At 29.2% G+C, this 10,257-nt stretch overlaps 3 protein-coding genes across 5 annotated transcripts; all 3 read left to right on the top strand.

The window, feature by feature from the left end:
• Positions 1-295: 295 nt before the first annotated feature.
• On the top strand, positions 296-2,660 carry LOC112637379 (odorant receptor 4-like). The gene is made up of 7 exons (XM_025406979.1): positions 296-308; positions 411-552; positions 947-1,286; positions 1,592-1,828; positions 1,980-2,093; positions 2,255-2,410; positions 2,610-2,660. The coding sequence occupies exons 1-7, from the start codon at positions 296-298 to the stop codon at positions 2,658-2,660; spliced, it is 1,053 nt and encodes a 350-aa protein (XP_025262764.1).
• Positions 2,661-3,510: 850 nt separating this feature from the next.
• Positions 3,511-6,293, top strand: LOC112637388 (odorant receptor 4-like). Its single transcript, XM_025407062.1, has 6 exons — positions 3,511-4,052; positions 4,443-4,788; positions 5,094-5,330; positions 5,482-5,595; positions 5,757-5,912; positions 6,113-6,293. Exons 1-6 carry the CDS (start codon positions 3,796-3,798, stop codon positions 6,161-6,163), a joined length of 1,161 nt encoding a protein of 386 aa, XP_025262847.1. The 5' UTR covers positions 3,511-3,795; the 3' UTR covers positions 6,164-6,293.
• A 621-nt stretch (positions 6,294-6,914) lies between these two features.
• LOC105255927 (odorant receptor 4) lies at positions 6,915-10,074 on the top strand. 3 transcript variants are annotated; one of them, XR_003122530.1, is made up of 7 exons: positions 6,915-7,559; positions 7,962-8,307; positions 8,648-8,884; positions 9,035-9,148; positions 9,310-9,465; positions 9,667-9,816; positions 9,978-10,074. XR_003122530.1 is itself a non-coding variant. In XM_025407060.1 (6 exons), the coding sequence occupies exons 1-6, from the start codon at positions 7,303-7,305 to the stop codon at positions 9,715-9,717; spliced, it is 1,161 nt and encodes a 386-aa protein (XP_025262845.1). In that variant the 5' UTR covers positions 6,915-7,302; the 3' UTR covers positions 9,718-10,074. The 3 variants fall into 3 exon arrangements, 2 of the variants coding, with proteins under 2 accessions (XP_025262845.1, XP_025262846.1); XM_025407060.1 differs by having other exon boundaries at positions 9,667-10,074; XM_025407061.1 differs by having other exon boundaries at positions 7,494-7,559; positions 7,838-8,307; positions 9,667-10,074.
• Positions 10,075-10,257: the final 183 nt, after the last annotated feature.

The following is a 10,257-nucleotide window of genomic DNA, read 5'->3' as shown; positions in this document are numbered from 1 at the left end:
TTTCTTTTTTCCTCAAAGTTGCAAGGGAACACAACAGTTGTATCCTTGCACGCATGATAAAAATATTTCATGAGCAGATGTTCCCATTGATCGATTGACTGAGGGAACACCTGTTTGATGGCCTTTTAGGGCCAGTCTTTACGCAGATAGCCAATGATATACACTGAGCTGTCATCGTGAGATAATTCGCGGCGACAGCGTAGTTTTCTTCCATTTTCTCAAGAGTATTGTAACTTTGTTATACATTTCTTTAGGCGCTTGAAATACAAGCGAGTGCAGAGAGAAATATAAGATTATGACTCGTAAAAGTACGATTAATCGCATAGTAATGCTTCTGCTACCTTTGTACGGTATCTGGCCAGGCAGATCGATGATTTTAATTATCAGAGTGTTTTGAGTCGTTACAATAGTATTCATCGAATTTTGTCATTATCTTTATTTTTCAACGCACTTGAATATCCAGAATTTTTTCAACTTGGTGGATTGCTTGTGTAGCTTTGTGGCGTACGCCAAAGTGCTCATTAAACTCGTTGCGTTTTGGGTAAATCAGCGGTAAGTAAAATGAATACATTATGTGACGTTTTATAAACAATTCGTAAAAATGAAAAATTATAAATAATTTTTATTGCTATCCCTTTGTTGTTGGATTTCATTATACTATGAAAAAATTATATCAAATCAAAATCAAATCAAAATCGCATTTACAAAAGTTGGATAAACTATCTTTCTTTGTAAATATTCTTTTACATAATCTTTTATACTGCTATTTCGCTTTGAAAAAGAAAACGATAGAAAAATACAGAAATATGCATGATAAAATTTTGTTCAAGAGAAAGCGGCGTCAAAGCTATTCTCTATCAGTCAAAGGCAACAATTCTAGAGATACAACTATCTACGGTTTTTATTTGACTCCGGTAACATGATCGAAGAACCAAATCATCCACAGAAAACTCGTGGAAACTTTGACGTTAATCATGGACGACTGGAGCAATTGTGCTAAGAGTGACATTGGGGTGACGATGCATAAGGCAAAATTATCGGATCGTATCACTAACACAATACTTATTCTTCATACGATGTCTATTGTTGGTTATTGTCTTGGAGTCATCATAGTTGATGCTGATGTTACCGATCAAACCATTGAATTGCCTTTCGCCAGCAAGTTAACACTTCCTTTCAACATTAACATCCAGAATACATATAGACTTATATTAATCGCGGAATTCGTGCATATGATCTTTTGTAACTGGTTATTAGGTATTGTAAATGCCATACTTTTAACTTTGGTAAGTTGCAATCATAAATAGCTACGAAAAATAATATATAATTATAATAGTAATAATATATAATTAAAATTTTTTAAAACATAATAAAAATAATATATTCAAATTGTTTATATACTAATATAAACACAATTCCGAAAGTAATAATATCTTTGTTTTTACGTATTTGTATGTATGATAATGTAATTGTATGAATATAATTCGCAAAACAAATTATATTCAAACCTAATCATTTTTATACATGATTAAAAACATGTTTTGCAGATAAAGATTATTCGATATTAAAATTTGTGAATCTTTATTTTCAGGTTTTGCATATGGGAGGTCAAGTGGAGATTCTACAAAGCTGGTTATCACAGCTTGTACCCAAAAAGATTGGAAATAAGGAAGAATCAATTGTCACCTTGACAAATAAAATTATTCGAAAGCATAACAGAATTATACAATTTTCAGAAAATATTGAGATTTTATATACATACATCGCGCTGTTGCTATTTGCATCGAATACAATATTAATGTGTTCGATAGCTTTTCTCATTGTAACCGTGAATATATTAGTCGAATAATACAAACAAAAAATTTATTTTTCATAAAAATTGTTTTTCGGCTTTTTAAATGCAAATCATATGCAATGATATTTAAATTATGCAAATAATACGAACACATTATTATTACATATCTTCCTAATTATTTCAGGCTATTGGCACTCCTGATGCTACAGAACAGATTTTAAAATCTATTTTATTTTTCTGGAATACAAATCTCGAAGCCTTTATATTTTGCTACGCTGGAGAATATCTAAGCAATAAGGTTTCTACGAGATAATTATTTTAATAAAACGTACAATTAACATTCTATATAATTTTATATATTTCGATATAATTCCATATAATTTTATATATTTTTTGTTTAAAATGTAAGATAAAAAATATAATGTTAGAAATATATATCTATTATTTTCACTTTGGAAGAGCAGAGCCATCGAATTTGCAACATATAATTGTCCGTGGTACAATTTAAAATCTAAAGATATTCGTATATTGTTATTTATAATATTAAGATCCCAGAAAGAAATGACACTCACAGCTGGCAAGATAATGGATCTCTCCTTAAAATCTTTTACAAGCGTAAGATTTTATCGGAATCAATAATTTTTGTGTCAACAATTCTATAGCTCATATTTATTTATATATACTTGAATGAAATTGTTTATATCAAATTTTGTATTTTTTTTTTACAATATTTTGTATATGTGCTTTTTTGCTAAAATATTCTATCTATAAAAATATTAATTTTTAATACAATTATCTTCTAATATTATTATAGATCATGAATACTTCAGGATCCTATCTATCAGTAATGTTGGCGATGCAATGAACATCGTATTCACCTCAGGTTTATAATCAATAGTCGTGAATATACTGGATGATATGTAAATATGTGTTCACTAGTTATTATGCCAATACGTATGTATAACACGTACTTATTTTTCTTCATTAAGAAAAAAAAATATACTTCACAAAGTAACGTATAAAACTGTAGCGAATTAAATCGTAATACAAAACATACCACCTCAAATTTTACAATTTCTTACCGAAAGAAAAATCGTGAATTTTTTCTCAAGTCGAATTAGCGATAAGAGAACGTTACATATACATATACATATAAGAAGATATATACATAGGTAAGAGATATTGTACGACTTGCTTTTCCATTCTTTTTCTTCGTTCTTTATTTCAAAATGTTTTCAAAGTTCACTGAACGCGTCTTACAATTGAATATACGTATCCTTCGTATCTCTAGCTGCATGAATCATTGCATATACACATGGCTACATTTGTCCCCTTCTATTTATTAAAATTTTCAACATTTACAGCAAAAGTATTCTGTGTAATTTACACGCAGTGGTAAATGGTAATTTATTTTCCACATTGTGCAAATTAACACGTGTAATAAGAAGCACAAAATCAATGATATATTACTAACGCATTGGCACAACGTTCTTATTTTTACGTAACATTATTGTTCTTTTATCGTTGCGCAATTTTTACGAAAGGAGATAGTCATGATAAAAAAGAATTAGAGATACTTTCTCGTGTGAGAAATATATACAATTTCCCTTTGTACAATTCATTACATATTTAACATATGTGCTTCACGTGCATATTACAGAATATATTGTAAGCACATTCTAAGTGGACACAAAATATCTTATATATTTCTTTTTTCCTCAAAGTTGCAAGGGAACACAACAGTTGTATCCCTGCATGCATGATAAAAATATTTCATGAGCAAATATTCCCATTAATCGATTGACTGAGGGAACACCTGTTTGATGGCGTTTTAGGCCAGTCTTTACGCAGATAGCCAATGATATACACTGAGCTGTCATCGTGAGATAATTCGCGGCGATAGCGTAGTTTTCTTCCATTTTCTCAAGAGTATTGTAACTTTGTTATACATTTCTTTAGGCGCTTGAAATACAAACGAGTGCAGAGAGAAATATAAGATTATGACTCGTAAAAGTACGATTAATCGCATAGTAATGCTTCTGCTACCTTTGTACGGTATCTGGCCAGGCAGATCGATGATTTTAATTATCAGAGTGTTTTGGGTCGTTACGATAGTTTTCATCGAATTTTGTCTTTATCTTTATTTTTCAACGCACTTGAATATCCAGAATTTTTTCAACTTAGTGGATTGCTTGTGTAGCTTTGTGGCGTACGCCAAAGTGCTCATTAAACTCGTTGCGTTTTGGATAAATCAGCGGTAAGTAAAATGAATACATTACGTGACGTTTTATAAACAATAAAAATGAAAAATTATAAATAATTTTTATTGCTATTCCATTGTTGTTGGATTTCATTATACTATGAAAAAGTTATATCAAATCAAAATCAAATCAAAATCGCATTTACAAAAATTGGATAAACTATCTTCCTTTGTAAATATTCTTTTACATAATCTTTTATACTGCTATTTCGCTTTGAAAAAGAAAACGATAGAAAAATACAGAAATATGCATGATAAAATTTTGTTCAAGAGAAAGCGGCGTCAACGCTATTCTCTATCAGTCAAAGGCAACATTTCTAGAGATACAACTATCTACGGTTTTTATTTGACTCCGGCAACATGATCGAAGAACCAAATCATCCACAGAAAACTCGTGGAAACTTTGACGTTAATCATGGACGACTGGAGCGATTGTGCTAAGAGTGATATTGGCATGCGGGTGACGATGCATAAGGCAAAATTATCGGATCGTATCACTAACGCAATACTTATTCTTCATACGATGTCTATTGTTAGTTATTGTCTTCGAGTCATCATAGTTGATGCTGATGTTACCGATCAAACGATTGAATTGCCTTTCGCCAGCAAGTTAACACTTCCTTTTAACATTAACATCCAGAATACATATAGACTTATATTAATCGCGGAGTTCGTGCATATGATCTTTTGTAGCTGCTTATTAGGTATTGTAAATGCCATACTTTTAACTTTGGTAAGTTGCAATCGTAAATAGCTACGAAAAATAATATATAATTATAATAGTAATAATATATAATTAAAATTTTTTAAAACATAATAAGAATAATATATTCAAATTGTCTATATACTAATATAAACACAATTCGGAAAGTAATAATATATTTGTTTTTACGTATTTGTACGTATTATAATGTAATTGCATGAATATAATTCGCAAAACAAATTATATTCAAACCTAATCATTTTTATACATGATTAAAAAGATGTTTTGCAGATAAAAATTATTCGATATTAAAATTCGTGAATCTTTATTTTCAGGTTTTGCATATGGGAGGTCAAGTGGAGATTCTACAAAGCTGGTTATCACAGCTTGTACCCAAAAAGATTGGAAATAAGAAAGAATCAATTGTCACCTTGACAAATAAAATTATTCGAAAGCATAACAGAATTATACAATTTTCAGAAAATATTGAGATTTTATATACATACATCGCGCTGTTGCTATTTGCATCGAATACAATATTAATGTGTTCGATAGCTTTTCTCATTGTAACCGTAAATATATTAGTCGAATAATACAAACAAAAAATTTATTTTTTATAAAAATTGTATTTCGGCTTTTTAAATTCAAATCATATGCAATGATATTTAAATTATGCAAATAATATGAACACATTATTATTACATATCTTCCTAATTATTTCAGGCTATTGGCACTCCTGATGCTACAGAACAGATTTTAAAATCTATTTTATTTTTCTGGAATACAAATCTCGAAGCCTTTATATTTTGCTACGCTGGAGAATATCTAAGCAATAAGGTTTCTACGAGATAATTATTTTAATAAAACGTACAATTAATATTCTATATAATTTTATATATTTCTATATAATTCCATATAATTTTATATATTTTTTGGTTAAAATGTAAGATAAAAAATATAATGTTAGAAATATATGTCTATTATTTTCACTTTGGAAGAGCAGAGCCATCGAATTTGCAACATATAATTGTCCGTGGTACAATTTAAAATCTAAAGATATTCGTATATTGTTATTTATAATATTAAGATCCCAGAAAGAATTGACACTCACAGCTGGCAAGATAATGGATCTCTCCTTAAAATCTTTTACAAGCGTAAGATTTTATCGGAATCAATAATTTTTGTGTCAACAATTCTATAGCTCATATTTATTTATATATAATTAAATGAAATTGTTTATATCAAATTTCGTACTTATTTTTTTTCAATATTTTGTATATGTGCTTTTTTGCTAAAATATTTTATCTATAAAAATATTAATTTTTAATACAATTATCTTCTAATATTATTATAGATCATGAACACTTCAGGATCCTATCTATCAGTAATGTTGGCGATGCAATAAACATCGTATTCACCTCAGGAGTTTATAATCAATAGTCGTGAATATACAGAATGATATGTAAATATGTGTTCACTAGTTATTATGCCAATACGTATGTATAACACGTACTTATTTTTCTTCTTTAAGAAAAAAAAATATACTTCACAAAATAACGTATAAAACTGTAGCGAATTAAATCGTAATACAAAACATACCATCTCAAATTTTACAATTTCTTAGCGAAAGAAAAACCGTGAATTTTTTCTCAAGTCGAATTAGCGATAAAAGAACGTTACATATACATATACATATAAGAAGATATATACATAGGTAAGAGATATTGTACGACTTGCTTTTCCATTCTTTTTCTTCGTTCTTTATTTCAAAATGTTTTCAAAGTTCACTGAACGCGACTTACAATCGAATATACGTATCCTTCGTATCTCTAGCTGCATGAATCATTGCATATACACATGGATACATTTGTTCCTTTCTATTTATTAAAATTTTCAACATTTACAGCAAAAGTATTCTGTGTAATTTACACGCAGTGGTGAATGGTAATTTATTTTCCACATTGTGCAAATTAACACGTGTAATAAGAAGCACAAAATCAATGATATATATTACTAACGCATTGGCACAACCGTTCTTATTTTTACGTAACATTAATGTTCTTTTATCGATGCGCAATTTTTACGGAAGGAACTAGACATGATGGGAAAGAATTAGATACCTTCTCGTATGAGAAATAATATACAATTTTTCTTTGTACAATTCATTACATATTTAACATATGTGCTTCACGTGCATATTACAGAATATATTGTAAGCACATTCTAAGTGGACACAAAATTATCTCTTATGTATTTCTTTTTTCCTCAAAGTTGCAAGGGAACACAACAGTTGTATCCCTGCATGCATGATAAAAATATTTCATGAGCAAATGTTCCCCTTAATCGATTGACTGAGGGAACACCTGTTTGATGGCTTTTTAGGGGCAGTCTTCACGCAGATATTCAATGATATACTCTGCGCTGTCATCGTGAAATAACTCGCGGCGACAGTGTAGTTTCCTTCCATTTTCTCAAGAGTATTGTAACTTTGTTATATATTTCCTTAAGAGGAATAGAAGCGAGTGCAGGGAGAAATATAAGATTATGACTCGTAAAAGTACGATTAATCGCATAGTAATGCTTCTGCTACCTTTGTACGGTATCTGGCCAGGCAGATCGATGATTTTAATTATCAGAGTGTTTTGGGTCATTACAATAGCATTCATCGAATTTTGTCATTATCTTTATTTTTCAACGCACTTGAATATCCAGAATTTTTTCAACTTGGTGGATTGCTTGTGTAGCTTTTTGGCGCACGCCAAAGTGCTCATTAAACTCGTTGCGTTTTGGGTAAATCAGCGGTAAGTAAAACGATACATTACGTGACGTTTTATAAACAATTCGTAAAAATTAATAATTATAAATAATTTTTATTGCTATCCCTTTGTTGTCGGATTTCATTATACTATAAAAAACTTATATCAAACCAAAATCAAATCAAAATCACATTTACAAAAGTTGGATAAATCTATCTTTCTTTGTAAATATTCTTTTACATATTGTTTTATACTGTTATTTCGCTTTGAAAAAGAAAACGATAGAAAAGTACAGAAATATGCATGATAAAATTTTGTTCAAGAGAAAACAGCGTCAACGCTATTCTCTATCAGATTCTCAGTCAGAGGCAACATTTCTAGAGATACAACTATCTACGGTTTTTATTTGACTCCGGCAACATGATCGAGGAACCAAATCATCCACAGAAAACTCGTGGAAACTTTGACGTTAATCATGGACGACTGGAGCGATTGTGCTAAGAGTGACATTGGCATGCGGGTGACGATGCATAAGGCAAAATTATCGGATCGTATCACTAACGCAATACTTATTCTTCATACGATGTCTATTTTCGTTTATTGTCTTGGAGTCATCATAGCTGATGCCGATGTTACCGATCAAACGATTGAATTGCCTTTCGTCAACAAGTTGACACTCCCTTTCAACATTAACATCCAGAATACATATAGACTAATATTAATCGCGGAATTCGTGCATATGATCTTTTCTAACTGGTTATTAGGGATTGTAAATGCCATACTTTTAACTTTGGTAAGTTGCAACCGTGAATAGCTACGAAAAATAATATATAATTATAATATATAATTATAATATGTAATTATAATATAATAGTAATAATATATAAAATATTAAAATGTTTTAAAACATAATAAGAATAATATATTCAAATTGTTTATATACTAATGTAAACACAATTCGGAAAGTAATAATATATTTGTTTTTACGTATTTGTACGTATTATAATGTAATTGCATGAATATAATTCGCAAAACAAATTATATTCAAACCTAATCATTTTTATACATGATTAAAAAGATGTTTTGCAGATAAAAATTAATCAATATTAAAATTCGTGAATCTTTATTTTCAGGTTTTGCATATGGGAGGTCAAGTGGAGATTCTACAAAGCTGGTTATCACAGCTTGTGCCCAAAAAGATTGGAAATAAAGAAGAATCAATTGTCACCTCGACAAATAAAATTATTCGAAAGCATAACAAAATTATACAATTTTCAGAAAATATTGAGATTTTATATACATACATCGCGCTGTTGCTATTTGCATCGAATACAATATTAATGTGTTCGATAGCTTTTCTCATCGTAACCGTGAATATATTAGTCGAATAATACAAACAAAAAATTATTTTTCATAAAAATTGTTTTTCGGCTTTTTAAATGCAAATCATATGCAATGATATTTAAATTATGCAAATAATATGAACACATTATTATTACATATCTTCCTAATTATTTCAGGCTATTGGCACTCCTGATGCTACAGAACAGATTTTAAAATCTATTTTATTTTTCTGGACTACAAATCTCGAAGCCTTTATATTTTGCTACGCTGGAGAATATCTAAGCAATAAGGTTTCTACGAGATAATTATTTTAATAAAACGTACAATTAACATTCTATATAATTTTATATATTTCTATATAAGTCTATATAACTTTATATATTTTTTTTTTAAAATGTAAGATAAAAAATATAATGTTAGAAATATATATCTATTATTTTCACTTTGGAAGAGCAGAGCCATCGAATTTGCAACATATAATTGTCCATGGTACAATTTAAAACCTAAAGATATTCGTATATTGTTATTTATAATATTAAGATCGCAGAAAGAATTGACACTCACAGCTGGCAAGATAATGGATCTCTCCTTAAAATCTTTTTCAAGCGTAAGATTTTATCGAAATCAATAATTTTTGTGTCAACAATTCTATAGCTCATATTAATTTATATATAATTAAATGAAATTGTTTATATCAAATTTTGTACTTTTTTTTTTTACAATATTTTATATATGTGCTTTTTTGCTAAAATTTTCTATCTATAAAAATATTAATTTTTAATACAATTATCTTCTAATATTATTATAGATCATGAACGCTTCAGGATCCTACCTGTCAGTAATGTTGGCGATGCAATGAACATCGTATTCACTTCAGAAGTTTATAATCAATAGTGGTGAAGCACATATACAAAGTGATATGTAAATATGTACTCAGCAGTTACGCTATCACATACACGTAATGTATTGCACTTATTTTTTTAAATATATATTTTCTCTGAAAGAAAGAAGTAATTCACAATAACATGTAAAACTATAGCGAATTAAACAGTTGTAATACAAGTCCATCTCAATTCCCACAGTTTCTTACAAAGAGAAAAATCATGCATCTTTTTTCAGATCGAATTAGCAATATAAGAACATATTACATATGCACAGAAGGATACATAAATAAGAGATTGCATGACTTGTTTTTCCATTTTTTTTCTTCGCTCTCAAAGCTTCAAAATGTTTTCAAATATTCGCCTCTGAGTGCAACTTGTAATCGAATATATCCATTGTATTTCTGTGGCTGATCATTACGTATTTAAAGCGAGCAATTTCCAGATATCGAAGAAAAGCGAAATAATTCTCTCCCTCCTTTCTGCTACATACACGTGATACACACATCTGTTCCTTT

This window comes from Camponotus floridanus, unplaced genomic scaffold (assembly GCF_003227725.1).
Source record: "Camponotus floridanus strain SB8 unplaced genomic scaffold, Cflo_v7.5 scaffold16, whole genome shotgun sequence".
Lineage (NCBI taxonomy): Eukaryota > Metazoa > Arthropoda > Insecta > Hymenoptera > Formicidae > Camponotus > Camponotus floridanus.
This window is presented reverse-complemented; position numbering and strand designations above follow the sequence as displayed.

What these genes read in the sequence shown, in the direction of transcription:
- LOC112637379 (XM_025406979.1), top strand. An exon ending in ATGCCATACTTTTAACTTTG is followed by an intron (nt 1,287 to 1,591) that starts GTAAGTTGCAAT and finishes CTTTATTTTCAG; the next exon opens with GTTTTGCATATGGGAGGTCA. An exon ending in TAGCTTTTCTCATTGTAACC is followed by an intron (nt 1,829 to 1,979) that starts GTGAATATATTA and finishes TAATTATTTCAG; the next exon opens with GCTATTGGCACTCCTGATGC.
- LOC112637388 (XM_025407062.1), top strand. Translation starts at nt 3,796, where the DNA reads ATGACTCGTAAAAGTACGATTAATCGCATAGTAATGCTTCTGCTACCT. An exon ending in ATGCCATACTTTTAACTTTG is followed by an intron (nt 4,789 to 5,093) that starts GTAAGTTGCAAT and finishes CTTTATTTTCAG; the next exon opens with GTTTTGCATATGGGAGGTCA. An exon ending in TAGCTTTTCTCATTGTAACC is followed by an intron (nt 5,331 to 5,481) that starts GTAAATATATTA and finishes TAATTATTTCAG; the next exon opens with GCTATTGGCACTCCTGATGC.
- LOC105255927 (XM_025407060.1), top strand. Translation starts at nt 7,303, where the DNA reads ATGACTCGTAAAAGTACGATTAATCGCATAGTAATGCTTCTGCTACCT. An exon ending in GAGAATATCTAAGCAATAAG is followed by an intron (nt 9,149 to 9,309) that starts GTTTCTACGAGA and finishes TCACTTTGGAAG; the next exon opens with AGCAGAGCCATCGAATTTGC. An exon ending in CCTTAAAATCTTTTTCAAGC is followed by an intron (nt 9,466 to 9,666) that starts GTAAGATTTTAT and finishes ATATTATTATAG; the next exon opens with ATCATGAACGCTTCAGGATC.